Source organism: Salvia splendens, chromosome 8 (genome assembly GCF_004379255.2).
Source record: "Salvia splendens isolate huo1 chromosome 8, SspV2, whole genome shotgun sequence".
NCBI lineage: Eukaryota > Viridiplantae > Streptophyta > Magnoliopsida > Lamiales > Lamiaceae > Salvia > Salvia splendens.
In genome coordinates, this window is record NC_056039.1 from 495,858 (window position 1) to 515,991 (window position 20,134).

A 20,134-nucleotide genomic window follows, 5' to 3' on the forward strand; every position below is an offset into this window, starting at 1 on the left:
AACGTGAGGAAACCAATACTTGGTTGTAACTAACCAATGGAGATTGCCACTAACAAATACACCAGCTGAATCAAAGCAGCGACGAAACGAGGGGGCAACAGCTTTAATGCGCCTCCACGAAGATCCAGTTCCAAGAGTGTATACATGACATTCACTGTACCTAGGGTTAAGATAGACGATCTTATGTTGTCTGCTTATTTTGCTCACTCCAAATCCATAACAATCTCCCAGCTGAAATGGGCGAGTAAGACGCCCATGGAGCTCAACAAATTCACGGGTGATCGGATTACATACATAAAGATGATCAATAAAAGGATTTTTAAGAAGAAGCAATCCGTTGGCTGAACCCTCTATTCTTGATGCTTGTGGGAAATCAAACTTGGTGATTGGATCCTGTTTGTGCTTGTGCGTGTATTTGTGTTTGTCTTCAAATTTGAAAACATTGAACCAATTTGAATCTGTAGCCGGCATCGAGACAACTAGGACGGGTGTGGATATAGAAAGATGGGACTTAAGAAACGAATCACTCTCAATCAGATTGAGCCATAATTTGCAAACGCATTTGCAAGTTGCAACGTTTTCGAGCGAGAGTCTCAATAGAATATCGGTAAAAATATCTAATGGAAGGTATCTGAACAAATCTTGCCTCATTTTTGGATGGATTAATTTTTAAGAGATCACTTACTTAACTTCTAACCTGCCGAATCACATAAAAAATAAAATATAATACAACCATATGAATACTAACTGCAACCAAGTCCTTGCGACTAGATAGATAAGCATGCCATGGATATTTACACACTAAAAAAATACAAAAACTTTCTCTCTACCAGATTTCTGTTTTTCTCTCCACCAAATTTGGACTCTTCTATTGAGAAGATGTCTCATGTATCATATTTATAAGATTTACGAACTAATCTAGGGATTCCTATTAGGATTAGGACCCAATTTAATTAAGTTATTTTATATTATAGAATTATTATTGCATTATTCATCGCTTAAAACATCCTAAAAAAATCAGAAACCCTAAGAGCCAAATACAACGTGTAAAGATATTGGGATCATGGCATCAATATTCTGACAGAGAAGCTAAAAAGCATAGATCCCAAATACTTATATCAAATCTAATTTAAATAACATGCCTTTCTCTAATTCAGAATCAGAAATCAAATATTCAACCGCATGGAAATAAATATAAATGCAGTTAGGCAAGGTTAATAGACGGAGGAGATTACCTTCAACCAAGAGAGACTTAAATTTGGGGATTACAGCAACGGAAGATATGTTAACTTTAAACATATTTTTCAATTTTCTTTCGTTTACTAAATAAATAATAGGAGTACTAAATAGTAGTACTAGTATATATCAAAACTCGTTTTACCGTAAGGTTTTTCTAGAGTCATTATATTAGACACATAAGCGTGTTTATATTTTCTTTTCCTCACACATCGTTTTATACCCTCCAAAATTGGATTTGCACCCATTGTATTTTTGAAGTCGGAAAATTCGCATTTTAAGGATTTAGACACGGAAATAATCACATTTTTGAAGGATTTTTTTGAATTTGGAGTGAGTTTCGATATATAAAAAAAAAGTTGCATAAAATGTGAACGCCATGTTTCAGGGTGAATGCTAGACACGTCTGCGAATCTTGTTGACTACATTGACATTTTATGTGTTTTATTCAATTCATTTAGTAGTTTTTAATGTATGTCTGTCACCAAATCCAGAAGAAAAGAGGAAAAATAAAAGAAAATGAGTATGGATTTAAGTTAATGCAGTTAGGCAAGATGCGCTTCATGGGTGTGAAGTGTACTAATCCAAAAATCCCTTTCAAGTGCTGCCCAACCATGAATGGCATGTGAAAGAAAATCCAGAATAAGTCACTAACTTCAATTATTGTCACCTAAAAACACATTAACCTTAACAAGCCTTGGAAGCAAAGAAAGTTGCAGCAAAAACCAGCTGCACCTTAGAGTTTTCATGAGGATTAACCTCCTTCCTTCCACACCATTGATGTGAATGAATCTGCTTATATACCATAAAACAAAAAGAAGATTGCCCACTCTTATAAGGCCTATCAAGGGACGAATTCAAATAAAGACGAACTTGCATAAGCCTCATAATCATGTGATAAACGTTTACGATCAGTAATGAAAGATGGCACACTCAAGAATATTCGATAAACCAGTTTGTAACAAAACAGCAAGCTGGGGCAGCACATGTGGATGATAATCCTTTAAATTCGAAGAAAATCATAGTTGATGACGACTTTAATGTCCTTCACATCTAGGCAAACATACAGAAATATTTGGGAATAGAACACAATGATCAGTTGCTTAATTTCCTCAACCTGTCAACATGATATTATGAACTTCTTCCAGTAAATCTCTCAACTTATGCTACACAAAAAATGAAAAAGGCTTATCGTCCATTCATGTTAATTTTAATAATACAATTACTACTGCAGCTTTAATTATTCAAACACACTGAAGTGTAGAGTTTAGACTGATAGATGGACAGTGCCCATTAAATTATTCAAGCATGAACATCTTTTGTGATGTGGATGACTGATCAACTGACTAGCCGTTAGGAAAAATAGCAGTTGGAGTTGGTTTTAACTAACTTTTGATTAGTTTGGGGTATTCTATCATACAAAACTGACAATATCAATTCATATCAAGAAATCAATGCAACAATTTAGTGTTTGTCACTCAATTCTCTTTGAATTTCTTCCATAGTTCAATTTTTACAGTGACAATATCAATACACAGACAAGTTAAAATAAAGAGAGATAGAGACAAAGAAAGTGTTTTTACTTAATAATGCAGTTTCCTACTTCCGGTAAAGAAACATTCCAAGCACAAGGGAACCATTTCTCTTGGAAAAAATTTGTACAGAATTTCTGCCTTCCACATTATTATTCCTAAAGAACGTCTGCCAGTCGCCTCTGAGATAGACTATATCGCGCCCCTTTACCATGACTTTCAAGACATAATTTTTCTACCGTTTTGATCAAGGGAGGGGAGATCCAAGCAACTCGTGCGGGCCTGGTTCTTTTCTTAAGGAAGGAGCATATCGAAAAATTTGTTGACAACCCGTATTGCTAGTTTCTGGACTGTTTCTCCACTGGCCGGTCCGCTGTAAATGAAGCGGAAGTCCCTCTCATCCTTCCAATACGTTTCAAGGCGTATTCTTCTTGATTCCTCTTCAGCGTCAGAGGTAGGTAGGGATCCTGGCCTTCTTCGATGATGGATCCTCTACGCTCGAATGCACCATAACTCTCTTTCCAAAGGCTGTCGTTCCCGCTTTTCTTTCCGGTCGGCGCATTCGACCGCATTGCCGGGCCAGCAGCTTCTTGGGTGGCGTGGCCAGCTTCTTGAATGGCAGGGACAACTTCTTGATTAACAAGACCAGCTTCTTGGCCTGGGATTTGTACTACAATTTGCTCTTCATGGCCAACGCCGCCTTGCCCTTCATCTTGTACCATGCCTTTGTTGGATATTTGACACACAAAATATAGGAGCACTCAACAAGGATGAAATATGGAGGATAAGTATTAATATGCTTCTCACAAAAGGGATTACAAAATACACTCAAACAAAGAGTGCTTCAGCACTTCAAAGCTTTCCTGTCTCTTTCTCACTTTGAGCTATGGCTCTTTCTCTATCTCACTCACAATTTTAACTTGATTAATTGTGTACATACTACTACTAAACACCTAATGCCTATTTATAGGCAATCTAAGTCGGTTACACCAAACTAGAGAATTCTAGTATTCTAATTTAATGTTCCTAATTCCTATTTTTAGACTATACTAGATAATTCTAATAATTTAATAATACAAGTTGCATGACAACTTTTAATCTTCTAGAATCCTCCGGCCACTTCATCATGATCTCATATTTTTTTCTCCACAATGTTCACCAAGCTTCCAATACTTTAATATTCCTTAATTGTGAAGTAATTGAGTTTACTAATTTCAACATCCTCCCTTAAGCTCAATTCTTCACGGTTTTCATGCCGAGCATAAATTTCAATCTTCTAAAAACATCGTTCTTTAGCGGCTTCGTAAATATGTCTGCAATCTGATCCTGTGAATTGCAGTATACTAACTCCACATCATTTTGGTTCACGTGTTCCCGAATAAAATGATAACGAGTATCAATATGCTTACTTCTTTCGTGGAACACTGGATTCTTTGCAAGTGCTATTGCAGACATATTATCAACACGTATCTCTGTCGGGCCTTGTTGCATGAATCCCAGAAAAGTTAATAAATTTCTCAACCAAATGCAATGACACACCGTGGAACTTACTGCAACATACTCGGCTTCACATGTAGAGAGTGTCACTATAGCTTGCTTCTTTGACGACCAAGTAAAGACAACATCTCCAATGTAAAAACAGTAGCCGGTAGTGCTCTTTCTTTCATCAAAGTCTCTTCCCCAATCGCTATCCGAATAACCAACGAGCTTAACTTCTTGATTAGAGGGATAAAGTATACCTTCATTCAGCGTACCTTTAATATAGCGCAAAATCCTCTTGGCCGCATTCAAATGAGACTGTGAAGGAGTTGCCATGTATCTGTTGATTAATCCAACTCCATAGAGAATATCAGGCCTAGTGCACGTTAGATATCGTAGACTTCCAACGAGGCTTTTGAAGTAAGTTGGATCCACCTCTGCTTCACCATCATGCTTCCTCAATTCTTGACCGATCGCTACGGGAGTGTTAACAGGATTGCAGGACTCCATTTTGAATGTCTCCAAGATTTGTTTTGCAAAAGAGCTTTGAGAGATAAATATTCCATCTTCATTTTGCATTACCTCAATTCCCAGAAAATGTGCCATCAAACCAATGTCCGTCATCTCGAACTCCTTAATCATGCTCTTCTTGAATTTATGAAATATTGCTTCACAATTTCCAGTAAAGATTAGATCATCAACATATAGGCAAACAAATAACATGTTACCTGTAGCATCTTTCTTCAAGTATAGAGCATGTTCGAAAGGGCACTTCACAAAGTCATTCTTCAGAAAATACTCATTGATTCTAGAATTCCATGCGCGTGGAGCTTGCTTGAGCCCGTACAAAGCTTTCTTCAATCTGTAAACTTTATTTTCAGCTCCTCGTTTCACATAACCTTCAGGTTGCTCCACGTAAATTTCTTCTTCAAGAAAACCATTTAGGAAAGTCGACTTCACATCGAGCTGATAGATCTTCCAATTGTGTTGGGCAACCAGCGAGATAAACAATCTGATCGTCTCAAGACGAGCAACATGAGTGAAGACTTCACTATAATCAATTCCGGCCTTCTGCTTGTATCCTTTCGCCACCAACCTCACTTTGTAACTTTGCACTTCACCGTTGGCATTTTTCTTTGTTTTGAACACCCATTTCACACCAATGGCTTTTCGGCCTTCTGGCAGTGTTGTCAACGACCAAGTATCATTTTTCTCGATCGCATTGATTTCTTCATCCATTGCAATCTTCCATTTTCTATCTTGCGCAGCATCTGCATAAGCAATAGGATCAACATCCATATAAAAACAAATAAGATTCACATTTTCCTCCACAGCTTCATCACCTTCTTCAGTAGCTTCATATATATCATTTAGAATGCGCATTCTTCTAGGCCTTCCACCTGGACCTTGGGATGATGTAGGTGACTCTGGTTCTTCAATTTCACGTGCATCTTCTTGCTGATCAGGTACAATTTCTGACGAGCTTGCAGCTTTCTTATCCTCCCAGCTCCATGTTTGATCTTCTTCAAACACCACATCGAGGCTTATGATCACCTTCTTTGTGAGTGGGTTATACAATTTGTAACCCATTACTCGATCTCCATATCCCACGAAGATACATTTTTCGCCTTTATCATCAAGCTTGATTCTTCAAGCTTCGGGAATTTTGGCATAGGCAATGCAGCCAAAAACTCTCAGGTGCGCAACAATGGGCTTGAACGAGCTCCATGCTTCTTCAGGCGTCATGTTGCGAACACTTTTGGTGGGACACCAGTTCAGGAGATATATTGCTGTTGCGACAGCTTCAGCCCAGAATTCTCGAGGTAAGTCCTTCCCTTTGATCATACTCTCGCCATATCAAGAATTGTTCGGTTCTTCCTTTCAGTAACGCCATTCAATTGAGGAGTATATGCAGGTGTAAGTTGGTGAACGATTCCATGATCCTTGCAAAACTTTTCAAACAGATCGGATGTGAACTCGCCTCCTTGGTCGGATCTGAGAACTTTAATATAGTTCACACTCTGCCTTTCAACAAGGATTTTGAACTCTTTGAAAATATCAAACACCTCAGATTTCCTTTTCAAGAAATACACCCAAGTCTTTCTGGAATAATCATCAATGAAAGTTAGAAAATACTGATTACCTCCAGTAGAAATAGGCTTTAGTGGACCACAAACGTCTGTATGAACGATCTCCAACGGGCGTGATGCTCTCCATCTCATTTCTTTTGAGAAACTTGGCCTATGATGTTTTCCCAATATGCATCCTTCACAAACTTCTTCAGGACGATCAATATGCTGCAAGCCTTTCACCATATTCTTTGAGGACAGAAGCTTTAAACCACCAAAATTCAGATGTCCAAGATGCAAATGCCATAACCACGATTCATCTTTAACAATAGCATTCATGCACTTCAAGATATCATGTTTCATGTTCAATGCAAATAATCTATTTTTGGACATATTCACACAGACAACCAAATTACCACGAGCATCATTGATAGTAAGGCAAGAATTCTTGATACTAACATTAAATCCTTTCTCCAGCAATTGACCAAGACTCAAAATATTGCTCTTCAGGGCAGGCACATAATAGACGTCATATATAAAACTATGATTTCCATTCTTCAACTTAATCAAGATATTACATTTTCCTTGCACCGCTACTTTGGATGAATCTCCAAAAGTAACATTCCCATAAGATGTCTCCTTCAGCTCCACAAAGAGTTTCTTGTTCCCGCACATGTGGTTACTAGCTCCAGTATCCAAGTACCACGTGCTGCACTGATCACCCTCAAGTCCTTTATGAGTAAAAATAGAGGTTGAAATTACCTGCTCATTATTGTCTCCACCATCGGCATAATGAACTTGTTGGTTGGCCCTGGTATTTCCGGCTGTTGGACATTCATAGTTGTAATGCCCGAATTCGTGACAAGTATAGCACTCAACATTTGCTTTATCAAACCCTGGTCGATTATAGGTTTGAGAATAACCTCCTATGTATTGTCCTCTTCCTCGTCCTCCTTGTCCATAAGAATTTCGACCTCTGCCATAGGTGGAATATTGACGTCCTCCCTCATTTTGATAATTTTGGCCACGTCCTCCTTGATTTTTGTAATTCTGGCCACGTCCTCCTTCGTAATGGTAATTTTGGTTGCATCCTCCTCGGCCACAATAGCCTCGACCTCAGTTGTATCCGCCACGTGATGTCCCAAGCTCAAACTTCTTGTCTTCTTGTATTGACATCTTCGCTTGTAGCATCTGCTCAAGTGACGGAGTGGTCTTTTTCTTCATGCGTTGCTCGTGGACTTCCAAACTGCTTTGCAACTGGTCGATTGACATAGTGTTGAGATCTTTTGATTCTTCGATTGCCGCAACGACGTGCTCAAATTTCAACATCAATAAACGAAGAATTTTCTCAATGACACTAACATCTTCAATTATCTCTCCTTGCCGTTTCATTTGATTCACAATAACTAATGTTCTTGTGAAATAGTCTGAAATGCTCTCCGTTTCAGACATGGCCAAACTTTCGAACTCGCCGCGTAGGATCTGCATCTGCAGTCGAACTCGTATCGTCTTGTCAACGTCGGTGAAAGAATTCTTCAGAATCTCCCACGCTTGTTTTGACGTGGTGGCCGCACTTACTTTTTCGAACGTAGTTTCATCAATACATTGATAGATATTGAACAACGCCTTCTTGTCTCGTTTTCTTGCGTCTCTGAGGGCATTCTTCTGGTTGTTCGTCAGGGCATCTTCGGCTTCTTGGGAGGCAGGTTCGGTGTAGCCGTCTTGAACAATATCCCACAACTCTTGTGATTGCAACAAGACTCTGAATACTCCAATTCTCATAATTGTTGTGTTTCTCTAATTTGGGAATCTGGGGTTGAACCATGTTCAACGTTGCCGCCATAGGTAGGATCGAGTGGCTCTGATACCAGATTTGTTGGATATTTGACATACAAAATATAGGAGCATTCAACAAGGATGAAATATGGAGGATAAGTATTAATATGCTTCTCACAAAAGGGATTACAAAATACACTCAAACAAAGAGTACTTCAGCACTTCAAAGCTTTTATCTCTCTTTCTCACTTTGAGCTACGGCTCTTTCTCTATCCCACTCACAATTTTAACTTGATTAATTGTGTACATACTACTACTAAACACCTAATGCCTATTTATAGGCAATCTAAGTCGGTTTGAATTGTGAATACAATGATACAGTCCAAACAAACAAAATTGCATTGTGTACATACTACTACTAAACACCTAATTGTGAATGCAATGATACAGTCCAAACAAACAAAATTACAAAAATTGCACATGGAATTAAGAGATGCAATGCACAAGAAGCAACTCCCAATTCAACTTGCTCTTGCTTTGGCTGGTTTGAATTTGGTGATGTCAACCAGGTCACCGAAGAACTTGTCCTCCGGTTTCGTCGGCTTTCCAGATGGCACGTGCGATAGCACCGATGCAGAGTAAGAAGAAGAAGATGCACCGGCGTCCCTCATTGATAAGCTGGACATAATCTACTCAAGACACTGGGTGTTGTGCATTTGCTCCTGGCTGTAACCGTAGGCATAGCCATAGCCGGCCATTTGGTTGTCGTGCATATGCTGGGGATACGCATACCCCATCTAGTCGGCTTGCATTGGTTGATGATACGCGCCCATGGGTTGTTGCATAGCCCCCATCATCTGGTTGCTGAAGTGGCTTGGATACATATATGGTCCTACCACCTCTGGGATGTTTGACTTAGTTTCGGGTTGTGGAATGTAGGCCCCACTTGGCGATGGCTGGAAGCCGTTGGCTGCTACTTGCGATTCTTGAGGTTGGCTAATGGCTGACATGCTGTTGTCCAGCTGGGCTTCCCATGGGGGAGGAGGAAAAGCACTGCTACTTTCAGAACCTACCGATAAACAAGATTGCATCGATCAATAAGTTTAGATCATGGCCTGTCGTTAGATTCACACGATGGGATCTTCCAAACGACGGAAGGAATTTCAGTTATCGAAAAAAAAATGTACCATAAGTTGGTGAGTCCGGTAGTGGTTGCTGGTTCGTCTGACCATTCCACGGGAATGCAGGTTCTTGCGAGTAAGTCAACTGGTCATGTTGCGAAGCGATTCCGTTAGGGAGTAGAGATGACTGTGGAGATTGACCATTACTTTGTTGCTGAAAATGAGGCAATGAAGAATAAACTTGCCCATTGGAATTTGAGGATTGGAGGTTACTCGGTGGATACATATCAACCAGAGCGAGAATATTCTGCTGGGATGCAGCTGGGCTCGTCGGCTGAGGATCCGACAAAGGAACAAGTGCCAGAGAGTTGGCTGCCGGCGAGTTGAAATCATCTCCGCTCAAAAGATCAACTTTTGCTGTGGTTGTCAGTTGTCCATTAGCTGCCGGAGGACCAGCGGCCGTGAGCAGCAACGGTCCCTCTAAACTAGTTTCAGACGTCGATCTGAGAGTGATGTTGTACAGCCAATTCAAGCATAAAAAAGTTGAGAAATATTGATATCAGTATATTTCATGAACAGGAATTACCCATTTTCTTATTGTGTATCACCAGTGTCAATGAGGGGAGCATCAGGTTCGGGTTTTTTGTTCTCGCATTGAAGAACAGGGATAGTGCCGGAAGAAATTGATTCGTGTCTAGCCAAAATACGTTGCAACTCTTCGTTCAGAGCCAGTTCTTGACATAACAGTGATTCATCCCTACATCACATAAAAATGGAAATGGCCACGTAACAGAAAAACTGAAGAGAAGAGAAATACACATGAAACGTAGGATGGTGGCGAGCTCTTACGTCGTTGAGTTAACAAGATGTACCACTCTTAAGCTTATACGCCATGCACTTTTTCAACAGATCAATAATGATATCTTGCTTTACTTCCTGCCACCAAGAAAACACAGTTTTAAAATAGTCTGGGTAGCGGCTAATCCCGAAAAGTCTATGCCAAATTTAACTTAGGCTATGCCTCTAATGGATAGAAACTTCAACATTCTGTAATCGTAATACCTCTTTGTTATCAGGACCTATAACATTCAGCATCTCGGCAAGGACATCCATAACACCACGTGCATTTTCCATTACTGTCGGGCTAATACAGAAAGATCTATCATCAACTCTATTTATAAAAGGATCATTTCATTCTTAGTAAAGCATTGTTAATCAAAATTTATTACCGTTAAATGTATACAGTTTCAATTCTAAAAAAAATCAAATAAAGCTACCAGGTATTTAATGATAAGTTAAAAGGGGTTGGTTCCAGTGAGAACTTTTTTGAAAAGATAACTTTGAGAACTGAAAATCATACCAGTTCTCAGATGCATCACAAAACATATTAGGTCCTGATACTGAGTCAGGAAAATCAACGAACTGATATTGAGTAAAAAAACTGTTGCGTATTGTGATGTGAACTGATATATTTATGTATTTGAGGACTGATATAGTTCCATGTTCCGACATTAAGAAAAGCATTGAAATGACCCATCTCCGTAGTTAACTATCCATATGTACAATTCATAACATAGGGAGAACTTAAGAGAAATGCACCTCAATGTTGGAAAATCATATTCAACGGATGAATCAGCTGGAGGCGATCTAGACTCAGAATCACCGAGATTTTGTGGGTAAGATGGTGGTGCTGAAAAAGGTTTTGATGCCTCAGAAATTCGGGGGAAAGCTGCTCCAAGGCGTTGACAAAATGGGCACGAAGCAGAAATAAGCGACATCTAGATATGTTGAACATGAAAAAATGCAAACTAGCAAACAATGTATATGCTAACCAACAACTCCTGATAAGCTGCAAAGTATTGGGTATATCTAGCCCTTGGTCCTCCAAAGGCATCTTGCCAAGTATTTATCAATATTAATATCTTCTCTTTCACACGAATATCCGGCTGCAACTATAAACTTTGTGTTGTTAGAAATTCAGGAAAATATTTGGAAACAAGATCTAATTGGTGCCACAATTGTGATTAGACTGCCTTCTTCTTTGCAATTTTCACCATCTCATGCGGCAACTCCCTCTCAGCAACAAGCACGTGGACAATATCACCACAGTTTTTCACAATGGTCTCCAATAGCTAGAACACAAAACAAAACCCTGATTTAACATTTTATTAGGTGCAGAAAATCGGTTACATTTCCTATGAAGGTCTTTAGTTGTGGACATTCTTTCAACGCTTCACTTCATAGAGTGGGAACTGCTAAATTTCATTAAAGGGAAGCTGAATAGAAATCGAAATGTGAGTTGTTCGAATCAAGTTTATTGTCACTACAGGACCAGCAAAATGTTTATGCACGAAATATCACACTTACAGTCAGGGCAAGGAGCTGGACTTTGGGCCGTCTGCTACGTATGCGATTCTTTATACCTTTTACAACATCTTTTGCTTGTCAGATACAAACAAGAGAGACCATTAGCTCACAGAAGGTATGCGCTATGCTTTGTCGAGATAAACAACCAGAATACAGATACGAATTTCTAACATTCAGTATGAATGAAAGAAGCTAATTAGTTCGATTAACATGGAGATATAAATCATCCCATAGGTTCCTCCTTCCAATATATTACTCCCTCGTACCTCAGTTTCCCTTACACACTTTGTGATACACAAACCACTAAAGGCATCATAAATTTTGCTCCTTCTGTCGACGAAAATAAGCCTCAATATTTCATTTCGGTCCATCTACCAAAATTAGTTCTCTATTGTATCCATTTTTTCTCTTTCACTCTCCTTTACCGGTAGCTCATTAAAACAAGTGTCGTCAACAAATGAGCCTATTTTTTCATGAACGGATTGAGTATAAACTTATCATTAAATGGAAATATTGTCACTTAATCATCTATCCTTTTCGATCTGATACAAAATAAACTGCTGAATATTGTGGATATCAATTCAAACACATGCCAACGGCTACATTATACACTGCTAATAAACAGTTAACAATATGTTCAAACTGCAGCTCAAGTCAGGGACATCCTAAATTATCAACTAGATCGTCATGATCGCAACATCAAAGCACTTCTTCAGCTCACCGAAATTCCAAACTATCATTGATCATTCCAATCACAATTATCATTAACTAGTTAATTACATAAATCAAAAAAATCAAATCAAATCAAATGCAAACTAAAAGGCAGTGTAGAAAAGAGGAAATGCAAGCAATCACCAAACATAATAAAAGAGCTCGTAAATTAAAAATAAACTTGCAGCTTGAGAGAGAATTAATTACGCGGGATCCGAGTTGCATATATCGCAGATCTCGATATTCCTCGCCCAATCTGGACCTATCAGCATGTCGCTTGTAGCTCTCTGGACCATTGCATTCACCATTTTCTCTCTCTCTCGCCGGATAAAATCCAGTGATCGCAACCAGAGCCGCCGCAACGCCTCCGGCGGAACCAGTCAGGAAATTCCGGCGAGATTAGCTAAATTATTTCTTTTGTCGGGAGGAAAATAAGTAGAAGTTTTTTTTTATTTGTAATACTAATAGTGGAGCTTTTATTGTTTTCGCAGCGCTATAATTATTTTCTGCAAATGATTATTAATCGTAGTATGTTAATTTATTTACAGTATTTACTATTGAATGCAGCATTTCATGGTAATTAGAGATTACATTTCAATGCACAAAAAGCATTCAAGTTTAAAGGTGTCAAACGACGGGATATTATACTTAAATTATATTTATTTGCACCTAATAAATATTTATAATATTTATAATTCACTAAATTTAATTATACTGTACAACATACTAAAATTTAAAATTTTAGTGTACATGTATCTTTAATATTTTATACTCCATAAAATTATACTAATGTAGTACTAATATTCTATGCATATTATAGTAAGTATTTATTTTCATTATCATTTATTATATTTTATTATAATACACATTGAATTATATCTATAATTTATTATATTTTACTAACATTATATCTGTTTATAATCGGTTCGATCAGTTTTATAGTTAACTAATAGGTTTGTCAATTTACTTACCATGTACAATGTCTAATCATTCTATCTTCTTAGCTAAAAGCATATTATCCAGAAATAATATATCTATAAAAAGTATAAATAAATATAAATCAAAGACAAGAAACAAAACAGATTCCAATCCGATAGAGGTTACTAGATAAATCTACATGGTTCATCGAGTCGAGTAGGGTGTGCTGATTATTTCATCAAATTGCATAAATGTGATTACAATCTCACTCAGCCGCTTAAATACTCATCGCACATAAAAAAATGCTCTTTCTTGTTACGAGTTTGTCATAGTCCTGTTGTCACCTCAACTTCCAAATTACAAAGAAAATTTAAACCAAATACTACATAAATAAATAAACATAAAATATTATGATTTACATCAAATTACATTTTAAAAATGTTGAAAATAACGTAATAAGTATATATTTTGGATTATTTATATTATCACTTTTAAAATATCATAATACAACATTTTCATTTTCTTCGATAAAATTAGTATAGTTTAATTAATACTAGTATAACATAATATGTGTACATATACATAATAGTACTATATTTGTCGCATTTATTAAAAGGGGAATCGTATTTGTTTACATTAAACTTTTGGCCATTTAAAAATAAATGTACTTAAATAATATACGTATTTATTTTATTTTTTTGTAGTACGATCATACAAAATTAATTGACCTAAGATTTGGGGAAGTAAGCTTTTTTCCTAACTGAAAGATTACCCACCTTCTTCAACAAAATCGTTTGGTGAATAAAACAGCTGATTGAATTAACGGGAGAAGCATGCTTAGATTGTGGAAATGGTACCAGAATTGTTTAGCGATTCATCCAGTTAAAACCCAGGTGATCAGCTCCGGCTTCATTTGGGGGTTGGGCGATATTGCAGCTCAAGCAGTCACTCACTCCAACGCCATGCCGCAAAAGCATGTGCGTCGTCATTCTTATTGTTATTTCGTCGTTTATGCGTTTTTGTTTTGTTTTGATGATTTTAATTGCGCGTTTTTGTTTGAATTTCGCCTGCATTTTGAGGATTTGATTGAATACGATGGTAATGGGTGTATTGTGATTTTTAATTTGGGCATTTAATGCTTGTAGGTATTGCTTGCAGTGAGAATAACATGCTAATCATTTTGGTTTGAAATCGGATTGTTTTGATTATAAATTGTTAGTAGTATTTTCAATTTTTATGTGCATGTGGATTTGTGTGATGGATTGGTTCAATTCTAGTGAAGAGAATTTCGATAGTGTCTGTTGATGTAGGTTGTTCGGCTACTTGGTACCGATTTTGCACACGAATGCTATTGTTTGGCAGCATATTTGTGATAATGAAACAATGGGGTATCTCTGTTTGGAGGTTTTTTCCCTCATCACCTGGTATTTGTCGATCATGCTCTTTATGTTATTGTCGACGTGTAATCTAACGGATGGTGGGAGCGCACTGCTGCTAAAGCTTGAATTCATGCATTGTGAAATGCATTTGCTAGTAAGAATGAATTCGTCTTCTTATGGATATGAATGGATATGAATGAATTCGTCTTCTTATGTATCTCATGACAATTGATGATTCAGTATTTATGATGCTAGCAAGAATCTGTACTGTGATGGAACACCCCTCTATCTCTTAACAATGTGGACAATCATGTTACGTGTTAGTGCCTCTTCATAAATGGGCTCTTTCTTCCTATTGCTTCTAAAATACGATGGGTGCAGCAGTCTTGCAAATTCGGGTTGTTGTTTAATGTTTGATAATCCTTGCTCACTTCTCCAGGAAGAACATAAAGAGTTAAAGATCAATTGGAGACGAGTAGCAACCACGACTATGTTTGGTCTTGGATTTGTTGGTCCCGTTGGCCACTATTGGTACCTATTTCTGTTCTAGGAAAATTGTGACGTATATTTTACAACTATTGCCATACAACTGTTGCCATATTTGTTTCTATTGCATACGAGTTCCAACTAGAGAGATGCATACTATTTTCCATATGACCAATGAAATGGACAGGCAGTGAATACTAATTTTTATTGGCTACTGAACTAGTATCATTAACCCGTGGCTGAAGCAGTTTTCATTTATCTGCGGTGCAGGTATGAAGGGCTGGACCGCATCATTAGGGTGCGGCTAAAGCTACAGCCGAATTCCTTCCGCTTTGTAGCTTCAAAAGTAGCAGCTGATGGTATAATCTTTGGGCCCTTGGATCTGCTCGTGTTCTTCACTTACATGGGCTTTTCCTCCGGTAAAAGTACTGCTCAGGTTAAAGAAGATGTCAAGAGAGACTTTCTCCCAGCCTTGGTTTTAGAGGGAGCCATATGGCCAGCTGTACAGGTTGTCAACTTCCGCTTTGTCCCTGTTCGCAACCAACTTCTTTACGTCAACCTGTTCTGTTTGCTGGATAGCTGCTTCCTTTCATGGATTGAGCAACAAGAAGATGCCCCTTGGAAGCGATGGTTGAAATCTAGGCTCTCTTTCAAAGAAGGTCAAGGCGGCTGATTTCTTTCGTCCTGTATACAGCTTCTCCTCGAGCTTTCTGGTATGCACCATTTTTGTTGATGGAAATTGAGCATTAACACCTTTTAATGGCTGCTCGTGTATTTGAAGTGGGCATTCATAAAAAAAAATTGTCCCCTCCAACATGAAGACGATGACGAAGAGTTTAGTTCCCTGTCTATTCTTGTTATTTCATTTTTCTTTTAAATTTTTTTCGTTTTTCCTGATAATAAATTGTTAAACATGGTAAAGAAAGATTTGGTATTGAGATGAATTCATGTTTTTTTTCCTTTCAATTTCCTGCTACATTATTTCCAAAAAAAGGGATTTACTTCAATTCAATTTCATTTCAATCTCCTAAGTTGGTAGAAAAATAAAAACTAACTCAGTCCAATAGCAAATTAGTTTTGTACACAAATCAAATTTTACAAGACAGAAATGAAACTTAAACGGTCGATTTAAAGCCTAAGCAGAACCAAATCGGAGAATGCCTGTGATGTTGCCTGACCATCGATTTTGATCATTAGTTGCACTTTACACGACGATGAGTTGATGACAGTCCACGAGATAAGCAGACGAACCCTCTGCCTTCTGATGCTAACGAAATACAACGAAAGGGCGCCGTCTAAGATCCTCAAGTAGTAAACACTGCAATTGGATATTCTGAAGGAATGTAAAAGAGAAGATGTTCATGAAATGCTCGTTTCAAATCCGTGATGAGTATTACTTGTGCCGGGGCAGTCAGTAATAAATTTGTATGCAATTAATCGTAAAAAAATCAAAATTTTCAAGTAGTACCTCCACCAATAACTCAACGAGTTTTATAAATACAATTTGCACTAATTTATTGTCATTTTTGGTAATTAATTTAGGTAGACTAGCAGAATTAATAATAACTAAATGTATAAAAGTAATCTAACATAAGTAAATTGCAAGCCCTATAATAAAAAAGAAAATAAATTTATAAACTAAAATGAGATTGAGACTTCATCCTTCCTACCTAAATATCTGAAAGAAAACTTAGTAACAATCATCATAGCTGAACAACCAATTAATAATATCTACATAAGTAAATTTACAAGTCATGTGATAAGAATAAAAATGTTAACTAAAATGATATTACATTCTTCATACCAAAATTCTTTTAAGGGAAAGAAACTTAGAGAGAGAAGAATGGAATTGATATAGTAACAATCAGTACCCATTTTACCAAATACACCAATTTCTCTAATAGATCGCCTCTTTTTAGAATAGTATTGAAAGAGCTTCTCATCAAACAGCAGCAACATGTCACCATTTCTGTAAATATTGATAGGCTGAAGACGTGTGAGTTCATCTTGACCAAAGATCATATCATCCACCAAGACCCTTATGTATTCTCCTTGCCGGACGATGCAATGTACCTTGCACCAGCATTTCTCAACTTGTTCGTATTCTTTCAACAACCAGAGTATATTATCAACGAAATGTGGGACATCATCACTGAAACACAAACAGCCCACCAAAGTATACAACATTCCGCAAAAACTTCTAACAGGTGCAGAGAAGGTGCTAAAACTTTCTGTCTCAAGATCAAAACAGCAAATGTAAGGAAACCAATTATCGTTTGTAACTGGCCAATGTAGATTGCCGTTAACTAATACACCAGCTGAATTGAAGCTGCGACGAAACGAGGGGGCAGCGGCTTTAATGCGCCTCCATGAAGATCCAGTTCCAAGAGTGTATATATGACATCCGCTGTACCTAGGATTAAGATAGACAATCTTATGTTGTCCGCTTATTTTGCTCAATCCAAATCCATAACAATCTCCCAACCGAAGTGGGTGAGTAAGACACCAATGAAGCTCAACAAATTCACGGGTGATCGGATTACATATATACAGATGATCAATAAAAGGATTTTTAAGAAGAAGCAATCCGTTGGCTGAACCCTCTATTCTTGAGGCTTGGGGGAAATCAAACTTGGTGATTGGATCATGTTTATGCTTGTGCTTGTCTTCCAATTCGAAAACATTGAACCAATTTGAATCTGTAGCCGGCCGGCATCGAGACAACTAGGGCGGGAGTGGATATAGAAAGATGTGACTTGAGAAATGCGTCACTCTCAATCAAATTGAGCCATGGTTTGCAAGTTGCAATGTTTTCAAGAGGAGAGAATCTCAATAGAATATTGTCTGATGGAAGGTATATGAACAAACCTTGCCTCATTTTTGGATGGATTTAATTTTTAAGAGATCACTTTCTAACTTTTGACCTGCAGAATCACATGAAAAAATATAATATTCTACTATATAAACATACAAATACTAACAAAATCTTGTATTACTATTAACTTCAACCAAATCCTCCGACTAGATAGATAAGGATGTCATAGATATTTACACACCAAAAAAATCAAATTTCGACTCTTCTATTGAGCAGATGTCGCATACTAGAGCATATTTATGAGATTTAAGAAGTAAGCTAGGGATTCCTGTCAGGATTAGGAGAGAGTACCCAATTTATTTTATTATAGAATTATTATCACAAAGCATAACCTCAAAAAAATAGAACCCCTAAGACCCAAATACAACGTCTAAAGATATTGGGATTATATCATTAAAAACCATAGATCCCAAATACTTCACAATATAACAAAAATAAAAATCTAATTCAAATAACAAACCATTCAAAATCAGAAATAAGATATTCAAGTGTATAATTATACATACTCATTTTCGTAAGAACTCGATCCAAACGTATAAAAATAAATGTACGTAGACAAGGTAATAGACGGAGGAGATTACCTTCAATCAAAAGAGAAAAGTTGGATTTGGGTGAGACGGAGAGAAGAGAGCGGCGGACGAAATAGAAAAGTATCGATAATGATTATATTTATGTCGGAGGAGAAAATCTTAACTTAAAACATTTACAGATTTCCTATTTTTTAAATTTTATTTTCTCACGTACAAATGCCAATCGGTAAGTCCATCCAATTCGGACCAATCCTATTTTAATTGTGGGTTTATCACACTTACAATCCTAATCTTAAATATTTAGATTTTTGGTTAGTGCAGCCCAATGAGTCAGCCCCAATCAACTAGCTCGATTTCTAATCGATTTGTAATTTTTCAGTTCTAACCTTCTAACTTTGACAGATTAGCCCGATTTCTAATATTTTTAGGGTTCGCAGCCAATATACCAAAGCGGATATCCTTTATTAAGGAATACTCGTCTTACATGTCTTACCTCAGGGCCTATACCGGAGGCCGAGCTTTACTCTGACGAGCCCACCTCCTTATTCATTTTGCGACCCGGCGTGCCCAAGTGATCCCCCCGTGGCTCTGATACCACTGTAGGGATCAGATCACTTATGATTCACTAATTACCGGGACCTCTTTTTGTTTTTGATCACCACTGAGATGGCTAATCTCAGCAAGAACAAGCCAGTTACAAGTCAAGTATTACACCGAACCAAACTAAGTACAAGTACAAGAGTTGCAGAAAACCATAATCTATTGCCGAATCTAACACCGACCGCAGTAGCACCGGATTACACCTCTGGAAATACCTACACACTAGCACACAAGTTAGTAATACCAGATAATCAGATCCTCTCGGATCTGGGTAACAGAAACTAGCCACAAACGAAATATTGGAACACAAAGATCAGAGAATGGCTCAGGTCTCACACACGTCTTCACATGGCCAAGGACCTCATCTATCATATCCAACAAATCACAAGGGAGCACAGTGAAACAATCGGACCCCGAACTAGGGTTTCCCGATTACTACAACATGAAAGCCACCCCACGCGTTCAACGACTCAGAACCACAGCCTCAAGACTCAAGAACACTCAAAACCCACGGATCTATGAAATCAACCGAAGATCTCTCCAGAAAGAACCAGAAACGAACTCAACTATTCGAATCTCACACAAATCTCCAGATCAACACAGAGGTTGAGAGATGACACTCAATCCTCACTAAAACAGATAAAGGAGCCACCAGAGAAGAAGATCGGACGGCATTTCAGAGAGAGAGAAGAGAGTTTAGAGAGAAGCTGGAGATCTCACAAGGAAAGAGAGAGTGAAGAATGAACAGACTGAGTAACCGAGGAGGCGCAGGGAGTGTATAATGAGCCAAAGAAACACACCCTAAATCCAACGGCTCAGCGCCATGATCCGCGTGGGATGGCACACGTGGCAGCCATCGGACCGTTCATTCAATAATTGGGCCATCAATTAATATAAACGGGCCATCAAATAAACCAGCCCAGCTGATTTAATTAGCAAGCCCAAATGTGCAGTCCATTATTTCACAAATTCAAACACATGCCAAAGGCTACATGTTACACTGCTAATAAACAGTTAACAATATGTCAAACTGCAGCTGAAGTCAGAGACATCCT

At 37.8% G+C, this 20,134-nt stretch overlaps 2 protein-coding genes, 1 long non-coding RNA gene and 1 pseudogene across 7 annotated transcripts; 1 reads left to right on the forward strand and 3 right to left on the reverse strand.

Annotated features, from left to right (window-relative positions):
* Nucleotides 1-7,432: 7,432 nt before the first annotated feature.
* Nucleotides 7,433-8,098, reverse strand: LOC121744585. The gene has a single exon (XM_042138179.1). It carries the CDS (start codon nt 8,096-8,098, stop codon nt 7,433-7,435), a length of 666 nt encoding a protein of 221 aa, XP_041994113.1.
* Nucleotides 8,099-8,239: 141 nt separating this feature from the next.
* LOC121744646 lies at nt 8,240-12,756 on the reverse strand (annotated as a pseudogene).
* Nucleotides 12,757-13,946: 1,190 nt separating this feature from the next.
* Nucleotides 13,947-16,040, forward strand: LOC121745591 (protein Mpv17-like). 5 transcript variants are annotated; one of them, XM_042139548.1, is made up of 4 exons: nt 14,055-14,186; nt 14,505-14,742; nt 15,028-15,119; nt 15,345-16,040. In XM_042139548.1, the coding sequence occupies exons 2-4, from the start codon at nt 14,593-14,595 to the stop codon at nt 15,745-15,747; spliced, it is 645 nt and encodes a 214-aa protein (XP_041995482.1). In that variant the 5' UTR covers nt 14,055-14,186; nt 14,505-14,592; the 3' UTR covers nt 15,748-16,040. The 5 variants fall into 5 exon arrangements, with proteins under 5 accessions (XP_041995483.1, XP_041995481.1, XP_041995482.1 ...); XM_042139550.1 differs by having other exon boundaries at nt 14,075-14,186; nt 14,520-14,907; XM_042139551.1 differs by lacking the exon at nt 14,055-14,186 and adding an exon at nt 14,829-14,907 and having other exon boundaries at nt 14,684-14,742.
* A 740-nt stretch (nt 16,041-16,780) lies between these two features.
* On the reverse strand, nt 16,781-18,787 carry LOC121743079. The gene is made up of 2 exons (XR_006038204.1): nt 18,531-18,787; nt 16,781-17,998 (listed from the first exon to the last, which is right to left on the reverse strand). It is a non-coding gene; the product is annotated as an uncharacterized LOC121743079 (long non-coding RNA).
* Between the last annotated feature and the right edge of the window lie 1,347 nt (nt 18,788-20,134).